The sequence below is a fragment of the Caenorhabditis briggsae genome (genome assembly GCF_000004555.2).
Source record: "Caenorhabditis briggsae complete genome, chrV, whole genome shotgun sequence".
Lineage (NCBI taxonomy): Eukaryota > Metazoa > Nematoda > Chromadorea > Rhabditida > Rhabditidae > Caenorhabditis > Caenorhabditis briggsae.
In genome coordinates, this window is record NC_013488.2 from 8194427 (window position 1) to 8214178 (window position 19752).

Genomic DNA, 19752 nt, shown 5'->3' on the forward strand with positions numbered 1-19752 from the left:
CTCATTTCCTGTAAAATATATCACTTGATAAAATATTTATCATGATATCAGAAACATTTTGTCTATTGACCATTTTTTGACATCTTTTACAGGAAGCATGATGAATTGGCTCACAGTGCATACGGTAGCCTCTTACGATAGACTTGTGTATTAGAGTTGTTACGGTATTTTGAGAAAAAAATGTTCAAAAATTCAATAAATGTGTAACATCAGTTACAAAGCATGAAAACAATAGCAATGAGTCAGAAAACTTCAAATCCCTTACAATTAGCTGTACTAAAAAAGTTAGGAATAGAAAAAAAGGGTGACTAGTTGAGTGAGGCACAGAAGTGGGCAAGAGACGTCAGTGGCAATTAGGGAATAAAGAATCTGATGAGCTCGAAAGTTCAGACAAACCAATAATAAGTCAGAAAGTTGAGTAATTGAAAGGCATTAGAGATTGAGTGAGTAAACAATCTTGAGATTCATCTATACTACAAAAAACTAGACGAAAGTAATTTTTGAAATAGGGTTCAGTGCCTTCTGAAGATTTAATATGAATCACGTACTTCAGAAGACGTGCTATTTCGGAAATTCTAAAGTTTAAAAATAAGATCAGAATCAGATTGTTTTTCTACATTGACTCGACTTGAAAAAATACTTCTGGATTTGTTGACTGGACTCGAAAGTCAAGTGGACACATGTCAGATATAACTGACGAATTCCTCAGATTTCTTATTGGGTTTCGAGTCAGATTACTATAATGATGAGATTATGAGGACATATTGTAACTAGAAGTACAAAAAGCCCCGACCGAAATAAAATAATGAAAATATTAAAGTCTTGAAGTTTCCTCAAAGTCATATTGAATTTTTGGGCCAGATTTCGAGCCAGACCCGATAAACATCTAAGGATCTCTTTAGTTCCAAGTTCACATGAAGAACTCTTAAATTAGCTAAATTCTGAGCTCTCCGGAAACTGAAATTTCTAGTCTTTACTCTATCCATACGCTATTACGTAAATCATTAACAGCCAACATCATCTAAGATGTATTCCCAAGTATACATCTGGAAATAAATTCTCCCCTCCAGTTTTGACTAAATGATGAGGTCGTGCAGCAAAAATAGTGACACGTCTGGGGTCTATCTGGAGTGATATGATGGGCGACAAGTGTGTCTCGAATTTATCTTTGCTCTTATGACAGTTGACTGGATATAAACTATGAAGGATTTCGAGATGACGAAAATAAATATATCCGATTTCTAACCTCTGAAAAAAAAAAGATTTGATGAATGAATAAAGACAAAAAACGGAAGGAATTTAGTGGTTCCCAAACTCTCGTGGTCTCCATATCTCTATAGAGGACGTATACGTAAGTTCCTGAATTATTGAGTCCCCGCGAAGACGACAAAAGGCATGATGAAACTGAACTTCAGCCGATGAAAGAGAAACGCGTGTGGGAGTGTAAAAAGCTTTTGACCTACATATGGTCTCAGAAAAAATAAACAATAACAGGGTTCATTGTTTGAAAATTGAGAAGAGTGTTTTGTGAAAAATGGACACATGCACTTGCAACTGGGACGTCAGTTTTTGAAACAAGAGAGATCTATGGACTGGATGGTGTCGAGGTCCCAGGAGAGTCTAGGAAGAAGGAAAAATTACTATAAAGTGGCTTCATAGATTTTCAACCCATATAACACTCTGCTATGGTCTTACCTACTACTCTGGTCTAAATTTAAAGCGCATTGCGGCCGAGTTCTCGAGGGTGGGCGGAGCTTAGGTCCGATAGCAAAATCCTTAAAGGCACATTTAAAGGAGCATGTATTTTCGTACTTTTTTTCTGACCTAAAGTTTTTTTTCAAATTTCATTTTTGTACAAAGGTAAGCAATAAAAAATTTGCCGCACACCACTTTTAAATGCGCCTTTAGGATTTCGCTACCGGACCTAAGCTCCGCCCACCATAGAATGTTCGGCTGCAACGCGCATTGACATAAGGGCCAGAATAACAGGTTCATAAATGTTCAGCCCATCTAATCCTCTACTACGTCTTTATTGAAAAACAATAGAAGTGGAAGTTTGATCATTTGACTTCTGGAACATCCCGTCAAATCTTTGATGCATTAACCCCCGGTCTGGATGAAATTGAAAACTTGAATACTACTTTTTTGGACTACTACTAATCCTTTTTGACCAGATTGAAAGACCATCTGGAGCCGAATGTGGCACTTTCTGAGTTCAAAAAAAGAAGTGAAGGAGGCGTCAAAGGGTATCCGAATGCTCAACGGAGCAGAATGTATGGAGACAAGAAATCGGATTTGATTTTTCGAAAAAGAGGAAGCCGAAGGGAAAAGAAATGAGAATGCGTAAGATACTGGAGATAGATACTTTTCAAATGATCTGTGTCTTTTATTCTTGCAAAAAATGAGCAATTCAATTTTCACTATTCACTTTGATTTCATGTTTCGAACAATTTCAAAGTCCACAGAATTCCCTTTTTTTTGAAGAAACGTTTGAAAAAGTTGCGGAAGAAAAAAAAAGACAAAAGAGAGACCAAACAATGAAACACGCAATTCAAAAAATAGTAAATCACAAAAAAGGTTCGAGCAAAAACCTAAAAACTGGAGTTTTCCGTGTTTTCTGCTCTACAATGAGAAGATGAAAAGCAGGATTTGAAGTGGGAAGTCAGGGTTGAAAATTGAAAAAAAGATTGCGAACAGTTCTATAGAAAAATAAAAAAAGTTCCATAGAAAAACTATTAGTAAAAATTAAAAATACAGATTTGCAAAATTTCAGCCGTCACAGAGGCTCAAACGAATTTTGAAAATGAAAATTTTGTGGGATTTTTCCATTCGGAATTTTTTGAAATTGGCACGAAAAAATGCAGGTGAAGAAAGAAGGATCAGCAAAACTGGGACGGAATTAGAAATGCTGTCATTGGAATTTGAAAGTTTCTGTGAAAATCATATTCAATTAAATATTTCAATATTATCTGATTGACAAAAAAACAAGGATTTCCAGAAAAGGTCTGGGTTTTTTTTTCTGGAAAACAGAAAACCAACCTGTAGTCTAGACATTTTAGTTTCTAGATAACTTACAGTACAGTGCGCGTAATAATAGAACCACTCCATATTTTGAGGTTTTCAGAAAAAATAAAAATTTTGGAGAAAAACTGCTAATGCCATTCGATTCAGCACCCCATAATACCTATGGGTCTCCTGGATCAAGTGCCAGTCGCGTGTTTTAGGACTACAGTAGCCAAAAGTATCTCTGCACACCGCGTCATAATGATAGAACCACCCTGAAAAACGTAAAGTCTCATGTTTATTTGAGAACCAAATTGAGATTTTTTGTTGGAACTCGTTAAAATAGTCATGAAACAGTCTATTTTTACAGTCTGCACAAAAATTGATGTCTCTATTCAATTTTTAGAAAAAATTATTTTCAGAAATTCCCGTCTTTTTTTGGGTTTCCAGAATAAATCTTGAATAACTTTGCTCCTGGATAAAATTTTGGGCTGAAATTGATAAAAATATTTGGTTCAGTAGTCTGGAGTGTCTACTAGTTGTTTTCATGCTATTCTGAGTCGTGGTTTGTAAGTTAAGGAAAACACTTCGAAAACGAGCCTTGAATTTCGGTGGTTCTGATTTTCTTTTAAAAACTGAATTTGTCCAGTAAAAATTATTTTTCTGAACAAATTTAAAACTTCGAAAACGATTTTGCTAACTTAGAACATCTTGTGAACGTTTTACACTTCTATTTTTTCAGTTCAAAGCTCAATCTCAATTATGAGCCACCAGAGCTCATGAATGCCTTGAACAATTGCAGAGTGACTACAAGCATTTACAAGATATTTTCTATGAATTTCAGCTCAAAATTTTTTATCCAGGAGCTATTTTGGAAACCCAAAAAATGACGGAAATGTATGAAAATAATTTTTTCTAAAAATTGAATAGAGACATCAATTTTTGTACAGACTGTCAAAATAGAATGTTTCATGACTATTTTAACGAGTTCCAACAAAAAAATCTCAATTTTTTTCTCACATAAACATGAGATTTTACGTTTTCCAGGGTGGTTCTATCATTATGACGCGGTGTGCAGAGAGACTTTTGGTTACTGTAGTCCTAAAACACGCGACTGGCACTTGATCCAGGAGACCGATAGGTTTTTTGGGGTGCTGAATCGAATGACATTAGCGGTTTTTCTACAAAATTTTTAGTTTTTCTGAAAAACTCAAAATATGGGGTGATTCTATCATTATGACGCGCACTGTATTTTCACTAATATAAGCTCGTGGGCTTCTATTTCAACCTCTATTTCAGGATAGGCTTCGGTTATTCAATGCTTTGTTTTCAGTTTTTTTTTCGGTTTTTAGATGAACAGGAATATAAAAAAACGACATGAATAAAACTACCAGAAAATTTAAAAAAAAACAAAAATGTCTGCAATAACCAGGAAGATAAATTGCACAGCTAGGGATACAATAGATCTTTCGACAGTGCATCCACTATGAACTATAAAATTAAAGAGTTGAGTGAAAATTTTTGGAAAATAGAAGGGCCTCCTCTAATGGAAAGACCATGTAACAGAAGGACATCCTGAAGGTACCTTAGAAAAATTGAATGGTCTGCCCTTCTAATATAGGTTTTACGGTAAGCCAAAAAACAATTGAGAAGTCAATGAGATTCCGTTATGTTCTATTTTCTCTCAAAGATCTTTATAATGGTTTTTGTTTGCTGCCTGACCTATTCCAGCTAATCGTGTATTGTTCGTTTTGATGAATAAGAGAAATTATTAATGAGATAACAAAATACTCAAAACACTTCTCACAGCCAGAAATCAGGTTTCTAAACAAAAATAATTCGCTTCTTTGAAAAAAACTAGACAAATGAAAAGAAAAAACAAGGGAAGAAACCCAGTAAGAAGTGCATGGGCGGGAAGCAAATTAGCCATTCGGGAACATTCATTCTTCCTCTTCTCTCCATGGTGGTGCACAACAAATGAACTTGAACGGAATAGACAAACTGAGTGAGTAGAAAATGAATCTAGGTATCGGAAAAAACAAAGTTGTCTGAAAGCGATTTGTTTTCGCTGCGAGCTTCTCGATTATTCTCCTAGTGTTTTTCAATGTTTTTTCTATGAAAAGGAAGTGAAATCGGTGAATTAAATAGTTCTGGAAATATGAAATGACTTGAAAAAAAGTTCAATAAATAAACTCCCGGTGATTGGAATAAAGCTTACATATTCGGTTCAAAACAGTTACAGTATAACCTGTTAGAGAAAATCCGCCGAACTTTTAACTTTGAGCCAATTTATTTCGATTTCTGCCAAAAAAGGTCAACTGTGAATATAGGAACTTCACAAAATCTAAGAAATAGGATGCAATTTTATTATACTTGTTGAGGTTCCCAACAGAAGACCCAAAGTCGATTTCTGGAAAAAACGTCAAAATCTGCAAGTTTTCTAAACTTTCCGGAATTTAAATTCGGTTTTCCGGGAAGTTTATTGTAACCGCAAAATCTGGAAAAAACATATGTAATTACAACTGGCGGGAATTTTTGAATTTTCAAGACCCGCCCAGGGTTTTATCTAGTTTTTTCTCTCTCAAATTGGAAAATTTCAATTCTGGAAAACCCGGGGCCAGTAGGTCGGGCCTGATTATTCATGTATAGGAAAAGGACAGTTTTCAATTGCTGTCTTCCTGGGAGCTTTTCCTGGAAATCGGACACCTCTAGAATTCAAAATATCAACCGATGAGCAGTAAAAGAAACATCTACCAAAGTTAGTACTACTTTAATATACATATAGCGGTTTTCAAAACAGAAATCAGACTATAAAAACTGGCTTGCCTTTCAAGTTTATGCTTAAAAATCATATTAGTCGAAAGTCAAGCCTCACATCATTTCTAGCATTGATCATTGTTCTGCAAAAACTTTTCTTTAGAAGGCAAAAATAAAAAATAGCATTGCTCGATCCATTCCTGTTTTTGACATATTTATTTAGGATGCTAGTTTAGTTAGTCTATGAATTTCCAGGAAATAATGACGGAAAAATGGATTTTCAAAAAAATGGGGAAACTTTCTGGCTTTCCCCGAACCCTTTGTGATTTGTGGTCAACGGAAAAGCGGTCAAAAAAAGTTCAATTGAAAAGGTATAGAATTCGTTCAATTTGAAAAGGAAAGGAAGTGAAAAGATAAATGAAGTTTAGCAAAGAAAATTTGAAAAGTGATGTCTAGATTAAAGAATCAAACTTTTAGAGGAAGAATTGAAACCAGGAAAAGGAGTTTATGATTTCATTTTTAGACACATTGCGTTTTGAATTTTCGGAAAATAAGGAATTAGTTTTAATTTTTTTATGGTTTCCCTCAATTTAGTTTCCCATCATGCACTAGTGTTCATTTCAAAAGAGCTATTTCTGATTTTCAATTCCATTTTTTGACTTGAACAAGCGGGCACATAATTCGGAGGGTACAACGATTCGGGGTACAAGGGGGTACAAAGTAATTTAGGGGTACAAAATCCACAATTTGGGGGTACAAATTAAGCCTTTTTTCCGGTGTTTTGTACCCTCGAATTGATGATTTTGTACCCCTAAATTGTAATCGTACTTGCCGGTTCTTAAATTTACATATAAACTAGGGAAATCGTTCAAGCATTCCGGTATAGACAAACAATGAACCCTGGAAATCTGAAAATTTTTGAAAAACATGACCTGTTTCCGAGCTCTCAATTTTTGTTTATAAACAGTTTCATCTGTTTTTAAGTTGCTGAACATATTGAACAATTCGGAATTTTTGTACCTTCTGAGAGCCGTGACACTGTGACACTTAATGAGAAAGTACAGAAATTTTCATTCCAAACAACTCATTCTGAAGGGGCTCTTCTATTACATGGGGCCGTTTGTTCGGCAAATAATTCGGAGGGTACAAAAACTTAGGGGTACAAGGGGGTACAAAGTAATTTAGGGGTACACAATCCACAATTTGGGGGTACAAATTAAGCCTTTTTTCCGGTGTTTTGTACCCTCGAATTGATGATTTTGTACCCCTAAATTGCTTTGTACCCCCTTGTACCCCTAAGTTTTTGTACCCTCCGAATTATTTGCCGAACAAACGGCCCCATGTAATAGAAGAGCCCCTTCAGAATGAGTTGTTTGGAATGAAAATTTCTGTACTTTCTCATTAAGTGTCACAGAGGGCTCTCAGAAGGTACAAAAATTCCGAATTGTTCAATATGTTCAGCAACTTAAAAACAGATGAAACTGTTTATAAACAAAAATTGAGAGCTCGGAAACAGGTCATGTTTTTCAAAAATTGCAGATTTCCAGGGTTCATTGTTTGTCTATACCGGAATGCTTGAACGATTTCCCTAGTTTATATGTAAATTTAAGAACCGGCAAGTGTGATTACATAAAGAAATTTCAGATTGCGTGTCTCCTTCCTTACAAAACAACTCCTTGAACATGCCTAACCCGATTTTGTGCTTGAAATTTTGTGTGGTCCGAAAATTTGCGTGATTCCATGAACACAAATACAGATTTTTTTGGTTTCATGTATGTTCTTGAATACACAGTATTTTCTCCGGTTGGCGAAAAAATCATAATGTTTTCAATAGTTAAATAAGTAATGCATTTAAAAAAAATACTAAGACGCTCAAAAAATTAGAGTCCTCATGATTTTCAGAACAGTTATCAACGAAAAACTTCATTTTCAGTACAAGCTGACAAAAAACGGATAAGGCACAATTATGAGCATAGATACAACCAAGATTTTTTTAATGTTAATAGGAATAATTCACAGGACCAACTTGTTGGTCCTGTGAAGTAGTTTCCTTACAGTTCAAAACTTATATCATGAGTTATTTTCGAATGTTTCAAGTGAACTTATAATTATGTCCCTTTTTTTCAGGTCATTTTTCTGATTTTTTCGAAATTTCCAAAATCAAGAAACGATAGCGGCATTGAATAGTATTAATTAGTTGAAATTTCAAAATAGTATTTATTGCGTTCATATGCTGTTCAGTCTATATTCACAGTTTTCGCCAAAACTCGAAATTCTAAGTGAACTTATAATTATGTTCAGTAGTGTATAACTGCTCTAGAAAAAAACTCAAACTTCGTTTTTTCTTCTGGTTTTCCTGTTGAACTGAAATCCTTCACCTTTCAAAGTATAAACAATAGTGCAGCCACTTCAATCATCCGTTATTTTCAAAACCGAAAGATTTCAACTTTTCGAAAAAAGCTTTTTGTGAAATCCGGAAATCCAGAGTGTTTTCTGAGAATCCCTATTCAGTCAACATTGAGGTCCTCTTACTTCCAAAAAGGAGAAGGAAATAGACTACGAGAAAGTTTATGCATAAATTGTATCCACTCGTCAAAAAAACAAGCCAAGTTACCTATCAAGCTTTTGGACACATTTGGTTTTTTGATGATCATAACCTCAATTGTCTTGTTTTGATAAATTTTTTATTGGTGGACAATAAAAAGTTGGATATTTGGAAAAGTTGGGGACGGGGCAAAAATATTAAGACCTTGAAACCATTTTCAGAGATTTCGAATGGTTAGCACTGGTACCGAAACTTTGGGGATTCTTATTTGAAAAATGGGACATCACATAAGTACGATAGGGTCGGTGGATGATAAGAAGAGCTATAGTAGCAGCGAATCCATGAAACGACATGACGAGAACAAAAACGTTGTTTAGGACTTGGTTATAATATTCCATGGAAATTGTAATTGCTATGATTAAAGATGGAATTGAGTAAAAAACAAAAGGAATCAAGACTTGAATTAGGCTTCCAACAAAAAATGACTTCTGAAGCCGAACGGTCAATATGGATGATATGTGATTCATGGCAAAATACAAGCAGTGTGCACATAAAAATGTGAAAATTAACAATTCTGTAAACATGAGACTAGCCACGATAGCTGTTGCAATAACAAGGTAACGTTGCCAGAAAGAAGATGTCAGGAAGACAAATGTTGGTCCTGTGAAGTATTCTTCTGTAGGGCATGGAATTTTCTGGAATAAAACTATTGTCTTCTTTGACAGCATAAATAACTTGACAAAAAACTTACAGTAAGCTCATTCAGTTTTGCTACACTCTGCTCAGGAATATTTAGGCACACTGGTATCATATAGAACACTGCAATTATTCCATTCACCAAATGAAACAGTATTCTCTTCCATTTATGATCAGATAACCTGTGAGCAATCAAAGAATGACATCGATTTTCGAAGAGAAGTACTACGGAAAACATTTGTAGAAAAACTGACGTCATTCCTAGATATACTTGAAATGCGATTGGGACCCCAAACACTTGAAATAATCCGATGGGAAATCCGGAAAACGATGGAAAAAAGAAATAGGGAGTTATTAAGGAACATAGTAAAATGTCCACAAAAGATGCCCATAGGTGCAAATTCAACATTGCCCATTTCATGGACCCCATTATTTTTGGAGTCTTTTTCAGAATCACATATCCAGTGAAAACGTATAGGGGCAGAAAAGGAATCAGAAGAATGTGACTGCTCACTGCAAGAGTTTGCCATTTGGAAAATAGCCGCTCATCTTTAGGGCATGTTGGGTAAGTGTAATAGTAGTATTGATAGAGGGATTCATCTATTTGAAGCTCCATAAAGAGTTGATAAAAGTTAATGATTAGAGAATGATGCTTGAATCTAGGTAGGCGTGATGTTCTCTGAGCATTGAGAGTTACATAGATACGGAGAAAGGCATCTACAAAATCCCTAGAGCGTAACGAAGGAAAAACTCATCGAGGCTTGACACAATTAGAAGCTATAGCTTTTTTAAAACACATTTCGAGTTACAATAAAAACGGTTCAAAAAAATTTATCGAAAAAAAACTATGATTTTTGAAATGCAGAAGTCGTTGAAACATTCCAAACCATCATAGTATGTCCAATGTTCACTCCATGGTTTTCTCCTGGCTTTTTCAATCCAAATAGCAGTTTTGCTCCGCTATTGATCCTCTCGTTCATTGTCAACATGATCAGTCTGAAACTAAAATTTGCAAGGATTCCTACCGAAAAGACCTACCCTTCTAACATTCTTATGAAAACCATTGAAAATGATAAAGTGAGAAATTGAAGTAATAAAAGTGTAAATAATTTGTAGGTTACAGTAGTATTCAAGGTGTCAGCTAGTATCAAACTGTTCTGAACCAAAGTTTGGTACAAAACCTTCCGATGCTTCTGACGGCGTTTTGTCGATTGGGCGTCAGTCATTGATCGGCTTTGCTGGAACTGAGATAGAAATACTTGATTCAATCAATTCTGAAACTTACCGAGTCGGCGATCAATTTTAAAAATAACACAACTCCACAAGCTGTTGTGAATACTACGATCAAAAACATGGAAACCAGAAAGATATAGCGACGAACAGTGGTGCATAAAGAATCTTCCGGAAGCCATCCAATATATTCCAAGTTGTATAAATAATGACATCCTTCTGAAACAAAACAAATTGTGTTCTTGAACTTTCAATCTAACGAACCAGGAAAGAAAGCAGCAAAGAACAAAAATGCAACAAGAAGGCATACAATTATTCCAATCTGCAATTTTTTTAGAAATACTTCCGGGTATTCTGTTACTTTAAACTTACATTACTAGGTGTAAACCGGTAATATCTGTTATAAAGTTGCGGAAAAAACACAGCGGATATCCTGTTACTTGTCAATAAAACCTGTGATAATGGTCCGATGCACCAGGCGAACCATCCCACTAACTGACCCATAAATGCATCAAACATGTGCGGTAAAAATAATGAGTTTCTGAATAAAATTAAATTAGACACATAAGTCAAAATTTGATTGTCATATGACTCACAAAAATGTCACTGGCACTGGCCATACTAGATATCCGACACAAACAATTCCATTACCAAAACTCTTCAGACAGCAAATTTTCAGAAATCCGTCTTTCTTACTCACTCGAAAAATAATGGAAAAAAGTACGATAAGATTGAAAACAGCACCCAATATGCTAACCTGAAATTCATTTATGTTGGTTTGAAAAAAAAATGGCAAAAATCTCACAATTGTTAACGAAATTGCAGCAACCACTCTTAAAGTTTCATTGGATTTCAGAGAAAATAATTCGTCAAAGAAACCCATTTTTATCTGAAAAGATACATTTATAAGATCAAGTTCCAATAAAAAACCACAAATATCTTTTGAGAAAAAAGAGAAAATCTTAGCCATGCATGCATTAATTTGATCTTAACTGGAAACATTATTTTAGAGTTCAACCTAATTTGTATGCTTAAAAGCAGTTTTATACAAATCGGGAAATAGGTTATCTTGTTATTTTGAACCATCTATTCGAACTTTCTCAAAATTTTTAGAACCCGTTTTCCTTCGATTACTGTCTGCTTTTTCCCTAGAATGGCCAATTTTAAAAGTTTTCTACTTTGTTTGTCGTTTTCAAGCAAACCGATTAGAATCTTATGAGAAAAAACAATTACTGGAAAAAATTCGGGAACAAAATTAAAAAAAAAATTCGGTAATCTTTTTGGGACAACAGTTTCAAGACCAGAGAAAGAAATGAACTGTTATTCTGAACTCAGTCTATGTTACATAGTCTGTATAACATACCCTGACTAGTTGGAAAATCCAGACATTACAAAAAAGTACCGGATATTGAACCAGCTGCTCTCGAGTTCAATTTACCACTTCCTCAAGCTGGAAATGTTCTACAAACCGAGTCAGCCGGAAAAGTGAAGAAGTAAAGAAATTACTCAAGCCCTAACCTAATTACATAACCACTCCTGACGCTGTCTAGGTTAAATTATTGTTTTTCATCAAAGATAGTATTTATACATCAAGAATAACAAACGGAAATCAAGGTTTTCTAAAAACTCAACAACTATTATTTCATATTTTCTTCGGTGCAACACCTAGGGGTAACTTATTAGTTTTTGTGATACCAAGGAAATTGAATTAATCAAAGGTTCAGAAATCCACGGTCTAAGAATATAGAAAGCATATTAGATTAACTCCTGTTTCCCAGTATTCAAAGTCATATTCACCGGTCTTCTGCTTGTATAAAAATAATTGGAGCTGTGGAAGAGAAAATCGAAAATCACCGTAACCTAAAATCTTCGGTTTTTTTTTAAAATTGATTTTCGACAACTCTTGTTTTAAAAACCTCCAAGAAAAAATTAGGAAAATACATTTTTTCTAAATCTAAAAACTTGTCGGAAAAAGGACGAAAATCGAGCAAAATATATATTTCCTAACTACTATAGTTCGTCATCCCACATATTCTCCTTGATTGATACTATTCAATGTTCTTAGAAACTAATCGAAGTGCAGGAATCGAATAAACAATTTATTTCGAAACTGGTACTTTCTGTTGTCTTCTGTTTCGTTGTTCTGAACCATTCGAACTATCACTTTTTCATTAAAGAAGTTTCATTTCAGATTCCATTGTTTGCTCACAATATTGTCAGTTTCCGCATTTGAGGGGTACAATTTTGGTTCCGCTGTACTTTCAGACCAAGGTTCAAGGCACAATCCAAGGAATGCGAGAAACACGGGAAACGAGCTTTCCGATTCGATTTTCCACTTTGTGAAAAAAGGATATCCAGAAATTCTTCTAAAACTTCTCGGACGCCGTCGGCAACTCCTGGCCAGAGGTTCGCCAGAATCCAGATAAGACCACTAGAATCTGGCAAGCCGAATATCCTCAACTTCTGACCGGAAGTTACAAGCCGACAGCCGAGTTTTGAATTATCTTACAGCCTAATTGAAAACCTCCTGTTCTGATCTCTAGGTATAACTGATAGACCAGTTAAATGGTCACGGGAACAACATGTGTCCGTCCTCTTTTCGTTGTTCTTCTGTGTCAATGTGCACTCTGTTCATCTGCGTCTGTACTATTTCTTCTTACATTCTTCAATACGAAAAAGAGTCTTCCTGGATAAGAGACTCAAAGAAACTTTGCCTCTGATCGATAAGCTTCATTCTCATTTACAACTATTTTTATTTCGTTTTCTTCTTGCTTATTTCAGTTCCCAATGTCTTCCAAAATCGATTCAGAAGAAGATAATTCAACTTTTATCAAACAATCAAAAAAGAAAAAAAACGAAACGAGGAAAGAGAAGAAGTCCAGAATTTCATCATCGAGGAAGATAGAGAGGTATGATTCTTTCACTTTGCAAGGTCCACCTGACAAAACTAGTTTTCTCCGGTACTGATAGTTTGATGCCGTTTTAACATTGAATAATGTTTCTATCTTCTTTCCGAACTCGCTCAGTGGTTTAAATAGTAAAAATACAGTAGAGTTCTCTCATTTGTCGTTTTGTGACTCTGCTAAAATGTTGCCGGTTTGCGTTATAATTTTGAAATTCTTTTTTTAAAGTATTTTTTCAGAAACCAACTCAAGAGACTGCATGGAAGCCCATATACATCGGAGGAATATGTTCTTTCATTCAAACCGTTCAGTTTGCAATATTCTTCCCCTCAATGTGGCCTTACATTTTGACGGTTTCAAATTGTTTTGAATCTTTTAATTCCCTTTAATTATCTTCAGTTGCAACCTGATCTGAAACAAAGCAGCTTCGGAATCGTCGTTGCTGCCTACAGCTTCACTCAATGCATTTTCTCCCCATTTTTCGGTTATTGGAGCAACAATATCTCTCAAGTCAGACTTCCGATGATCATCGGATTCATCATTATGGCATTCGGAAATTTGGTTTACTTGAGTCTTCAATTCTGGAATGACCATTATCTCTATGTTATGATGTTCTCAAGATTGATTGCTGGAGCAGGATCTGGTAGAGTTATATGGACCATATGTTTTTTTTAAATAACTTTTCCACCCAATAATCTAATCTTTTCATTCCAGGGAATATGAGTCTCCTCCGCGCCTATGCATCCACCGCTTCTACTTCTAAAGATAGATCAAAAGCAATTGCCTGTGTCTCAGGAGGGATTGACATCGGGAGTATGGTCGGTCCTGCTCTTCAATTGCTCTTCACACCACTTGGAGCTGAAGGAATTACTACTCTTGGATTAAAAATCGATATCTACACCGCTCCAGCACTTCTTTGTCTAGTCATCAATACTATCGGTTTACTGATTGTTCAGTTAGCTTTCGTCGAAAAGCAAATTATACTAGATAGTGCCGACTCTAGTGCTGAAGAAGATGTGCCAAAGGTGAATAGAAACAACTAGTTGTAATCAAAATACATCTCATAGCCAAGAGTGCTCGCATCAAAATTCCCAAACAGTTTTGATTACGATTACATACATGTTTTTAACTTTGCAATTTTGGGCAAAACAGGATAAGATTCGTTGTGAAGGATGTCACTGAAGCTACAAAGAGTTGCATTGCGATTTGAACAGCGACTGGAATATTGGAATCTGGAAAAAAAACTATTCAGTAGTTCAGTAAACTAGATATACCGAAAATGAGAAATGTTAGATTGATGGGAACAAAAAAGATGATGACAAAGACATGAATTTGTTTATTAAATTCCGATTGAGTTTTTTTTCGAAAAGAAGGTAGAATTGATAGAAAGGAAAGTGAAGTGATGGATAGCAAAAGGCTAGAGTACGGTGGTAAGACCTCACAAGTCCGCATCAATAACATACCAGAAGCACTATACTTTAATGCATCAGCTTTGAGCTCATATATCTCATTTCCTGTTAAAGATAGAAAAACTTCGTCAACTGATAAAATAATTATATGATATCAGCCAAATTTTGTTTGCTGACTACTTTTTGATTTCTTTAACAGAGATAAATTAGCTCAAAGTTGAAAGTTAGAAGGGTAATACGAGAGTGTTTTTTGTATGTAGAATTTATTCATTTTTCAGAAACTTTAAAACAATCCGGATAAAAACTATTTTATGGGGTTCATAAAATTTTAGTAACACCATAAAACTAGTGAAAAGGGAAAAGGGCCTCCTAACCCAAAAAGGCCTACTCATTAAGGTTACCCGAATCTATGACAAAATATTTTGGATTTTACGGTAATTGTTTTCTGAGAGAACTTTTCTCAGTTGACCATTTTTTGATCTTTTTTTAAAAATCGAGAAAAATTGGGATAAAGTTGACAGCTAGGGAGACTTCCTAAGACATGTTTCACCGTAAACGTTTAAAATTAGTACTAGGTTACTGGAAAGAATTTAAATAGACCGGAAGACTAATAGAGTTACCAAAAAACTCCACCTTAAAGGTGGTGTGCGGTGAAAAATTTTATTGCTTTATTTTGTGCAGAAATCTATGTAGATTCCCATAAAAACAAAGATAAAATTCGAAAAAAATTCCTTCATTGAGAAAAACGGCATCGAAAAGTCAAAGTGGGATCCGGTGGCATAGCGGCCAGGTGTGAGTTTTCTAGGCCAACTGCCGGAAAAGCGCGCGAAATTCGAATTTTTATGGATTTTCAGTGTTTTCTCTTATTTTTGTCAGGTTTTTTCATACACCTGGGAGGAAATTAACAAAAACATTTTGAAATCTTTAAAAAACATCAGAGAAAACACTAAAAGTCAATAAAAATTGGAATTTCGCGCGCTTTTACCGGCAGTTGGCCTAGAAAACTCACACCTGGCCGCTAGGCCACCGGATCCCACTTTGACTTTTCGATGCCGTTTTTCTCAATGAAAGAATTTTTTTAAATTTTTTCTCTGTTTTTATGGAAATCTACATGGATTTCTGCACAAAATAAAGCAATTCAATTCCTGTGAAAGATACCAAAAATTTGTCAACTGATAAACTATTTATCATGAAATCACCACTGTTGTATTAGTTGACAAACTTTTAATATATTTCACAGGAATCGAGATAATTTTCCTCAAAATTGCCGTTTGGGTGGATTATCGATAAATCGTTGTTCTGTTTCCAGAAGAAACTGATCAATCCATGTATGATTGCAATTTCTGTGTGTATAATGACCCGCTTCACTCAACAATTTATCAATACAACAGTCGAAAGGTTTTTTTTCTGAAAATCTCATGATAATATCGACTAATTGAATTTTCAGTATCGACGTTGCTTTCACAATGATGATGTTTTCTTTTGAAAAAGAAAAGGCTGTCGCGATTAATGCTACCATGCACACGATTTCTGGAGCGATTGCGTCTGTATTGTATCTCTCATTCATCTTCACTGGAATCCGGAAATAGTGAGCTTCGGAGATTGGTTCAGAGTCTCTAAAATTGATTGTGATTTCAGTCTAAAGGAATGTCTTTATTCAGTGATATCTCTTGTTATTCCTCTCGTCTGGATGCTCTCCACATATCCATACAACTTCTACAAGGATAATGTGAAACCTATGATTAATGGTGAGATCTTTTGATTTTTTTTTACGTAGATCCTAAAGTTGTTTTTGAAGAAGTGATGCTAATTGCGATTTCACAAAATATACTTGGTGCGAAGACTTGACTACTGTGTCTATCTGGGTAAATCTCTCTTACCAAAATTGGAATGATTCTAACATTTCCAGGCTTACTACGCCGGATTCATAATGGTGTTTGGAGTATCCTTCTCTATCATAAATATCACAAACACTACTCTCTACTCCAAAGTTGTCGGACCAAGACCACAGGTATTCGGAATGCTTAACAAAAAATTAAAGATTTTCTTTTCAGGGAACTTATCAAGGATTTTATCAAATGGCTGGATCGTTTGGAAGAATGATTGCTCCACTTCTTATGAGCGCTACCTACACTTTTTTCGGTCCAAGAATCCCATGGTTCATTCTTATCGGAAATGTGAGCTATTAAAAAGTATTTTTAAAATTTGGTATGTTTTCAGTTCGTCGTAATCATTGCTGCCTGGATCGTGCTTCGAAAGAAGATGGTTCCATTCGAAGAATATGAAGCAAACCGTGTTCGATGTTCTGTTGCTGATACCAATGTTTGATTAATTAGTCCCACAACGAACGTTATGCCTATTTGAAGTTCACTTTCGATTTCGGCTTTCCCCTCATAAAATAGAATGTTTGAGAATATTCCTTGTCTGTACCATTTGAATTACTTTTAGGAAATGTATAAGCTTCATTAAAATACCGTTAAAGCGAAAAGTGTTTACAATACAGGAATATGTTTCTCGGTTCTGCTGAAAACTGAAACCAATTTAAAAAACATCAACGTGTCGAATAATAATTTTCTGATCTGGTTGACACAGTCTTGCGATTGAAACCAATGAGACGTCATCAGGAATTTGAGCATCTGCTCCAGGTGTGGCCAAAAACAGACCATATTTAGAAGCATCGTCGTATTTCCGATTCAGAGACAAAACGATATGGATAGCTTCGATGGTTGTTGTTTGGGACGAGAGAAGAAGGGATTTGTAGTTGGATTGTGGAGAAATATTGTGATCATGAACACGGACAAGGAACCCAGATGGATTCTGGAGAAGAATGAAACGAGACATTCCCATTGGGTGACATCTCTGAAGTTCGTATGGTCGTGCATCGGGATCCAGCTTGAGAAGAGTGACGACTGGAGCTCCAGAGGCTCGAGTGGTGAGTTCCATCCAAAGATCGAAGAGGTTCGCATCACGGCAAGTGAGCTTCAAAGTGTTCAGAAACTTCTCAACGACGTGACGAGCAGTAGTTCCATTGGTTACTCTGATGGTTTTGTAGTCAGTGCACTGCTTCACACTCCGGGTGTCTACTTTCAATACTCCCTGAAAAGAGATTATAGAATCAGAGAATTGAATTTAGTTAAACTTACAACATCAGAAGCATCCGAGAGGTTACTGTCATTAGAGTTGAGTGAAAGGAGAGAATTACTTCTCGAAGTGGTTGGAATTCCAAGAAGGGTGTCATCGAGAAGCGAATGCATTGAAATGGAGCAGGGAGAGGAAGAATCTGAAAATCAAAGATGGTTGGTGAGACAGTCTAGTTTTATCTTTTGTGTAGGTTGCTGTTTACACAGGATCTTTGAAAGATCAGTTTGATTTGTTTAATTTTCAAAAAGTTGCAGATCCTAAGCTTCAATTTAGAAAAAAACTGCCCGATCGTTTGATTTTGAGTAGGATAACATATTCTGGATAAGAGAGCTGATAAGACTTTGAAATATTATGACCCGAATAATCATTTCTTATCCTACAACTTATCAAAAAATCTACTCAAATTAAGATGATCCTGTGAATCAAAGAAAATGTATTTTAACTAATTTCCTGTGAATCAACATTTTCAGACAAAACTCACTTGACGAAGAGGTTCTCGATGCCCGATTGGCTGGTCGCAACGTTAAACCTGACGATTTCACTTGGTACTTGAGCATTTTTTCTGCAACAAGAAAATTTCGTTTCAAGAATCATAAGCATCATTTCAAAAAAGTACAAAAGTATGTATACGAACAGGAAACGGAAAAAGGAAGAAGAGGGAAAAAAGAGATATGGGTGCGGTATAGTGTTTGGTGGTGGCAATACACAGAAACGGGTAAACGATGATTTGGGCGGCAAAAAGGGGAATGGGTGTGTGTGAATGACCGTTTTCAAAACGGCTGTATTTGATCAAGCCGTCTCTAGAGGAGAAGGAGATATTATCACTCAATTGGTTGATTTGCTGGTGTCCGGATAAAAGAGAGAATATGAAACGATCATAAATAAATTTTGGTTTATTTGTTCTTTTCTATTTTTCTCCCGCGCAATCCGTTTGACCGGATAATGAGATTGATATGGGATATTATATCAGACTGTCAATCAACTGGTTCTCCTCTATCGGAGATTGCCATTAAGATGTAAAATGATAGTAGTATTTGTGGCATCGGGAGACGACAAAAGTAAAAAAAAATCAATTTCGTAGTTGACCGGAAGTTGGAAGTAAATTCGAAAAATTTTAGTTAGTGGGAGGGGAAGAAGATACGTAACAATGAGTGATAATTAATTGATAGGTGTTTTGATAAACCAGTTGAGCGTCTTGTTTCAAACTTTGAGGAGGGGGTAATATACCGTAAACGCTCTAATAGAAAATCTGCCCTATATTTTCATCAATTATCTCGGCTCATATAATAGATAGCAAAAATGTGTTAACTATGAAAATGTTTGTGATAATATGAAGCACTTTGTTAGTTAGCCTTTTTGATATCTTTGACAGGAACCGAGATAAATCAGTTCAAAGTTAACGGTGGGGGGGGGGGGTTGAAAACAATTGAAAATCATATTAAAGCTAATCAGGAAAAATCGAGTCAAATCTCAATAAACTCAACCAAATTGCCTTTGCAACAATTTTCAAACAAGGTCAAACGTTTCTGTATCCCAGTTTTCGAACTTTTCTCCATTAAAATAGTAGTTGTTGTACTAGGAAAAAGTACTGGTAAAAAAAAGAAGTAGGCGGAACATACAGAGAGTTTCAATTAATTCTTGACATACTCCTTCTCCCCTCATGACCATCCTTCATCTCTTCCGCTTGATTCGATTATGGAGAAAAGTTGATGTTCAGGGAGAGACTGAGAATAATAAGAGAGATGTCTCAAAAAGAAAAAAATAAGGAAGAAGCAGCGGCGGCAAAACAAAACGAGGTTTGAAAGAGAGTATTATTTGGAAGAAGAAAAAGGAAACGAATAGTAAGAAAAAATGAAAACGGATAAGCTGTAAATCATTGACGGGGCGGAGTAGAGTCTTTAAGAAAAAAAGAAGGTGAATGCTTCGTAATCTCCCAAAAAGGGCTTCGTCTGGGTTACGCAATGAGTGTGTGTATCATCAAAACTTGAAGTAGGTAGAAAGTGTGAAAAAAAAACATTTCAACTAATTTTTTAGTCATGCCTACTGTCTGTACAATAAAATATAAGCG

General features: G+C 35.4%; 3 protein-coding genes across 3 annotated transcripts; 1 reads left to right on the forward strand and 2 right to left on the reverse strand.

The window, feature by feature from the left end:
• Positions 1–8502: 8502 nt before the first annotated feature.
• On the reverse strand, positions 8503–11114 carry Cbr-srx-116 (the record flags this gene model as incomplete). The annotated part of the gene is made up of 9 exons (XM_002636220.2): positions 8503–9000; positions 9057–9680; positions 9889–9997; positions 10040–10239; positions 10287–10450; positions 10496–10553; positions 10604–10772; positions 10828–10988; positions 11037–11114. The coding sequence occupies 9 exons, from the start codon at positions 11112–11114 to the stop codon at positions 8503–8505; spliced, it is 2061 nt and encodes a 686-aa protein (XP_002636266.2).
• A 2204-nt stretch (positions 11115–13318) lies between these two features.
• On the forward strand, positions 13319–16871 carry CBG08551 (the record flags this gene model as incomplete). Its single annotated transcript, XM_045237364.1, has 10 exons — positions 13319–13327; positions 13374–13487; positions 13534–13777; positions 13849–14159; positions 15853–15941; positions 15991–16131; positions 16182–16272; positions 16453–16554; positions 16598–16720; positions 16764–16871. The coding sequence occupies 10 exons, from the start codon at positions 13319–13321 to the stop codon at positions 16869–16871; spliced, it is 1332 nt and encodes a 443-aa protein (XP_045093825.1).
• A 213-nt stretch (positions 16872–17084) lies between these two features.
• Positions 17085–18241, reverse strand: CBG08550 (the record flags this gene model as incomplete). Its single annotated transcript, XM_002636218.1, has 3 exons — positions 17085–17639; positions 17687–17823; positions 18166–18241. 3 exons carry the CDS (start codon positions 18239–18241, stop codon positions 17085–17087), a joined length of 768 nt encoding a protein of 255 aa, XP_002636264.1.
• Positions 18242–19752: the final 1511 nt, after the last annotated feature.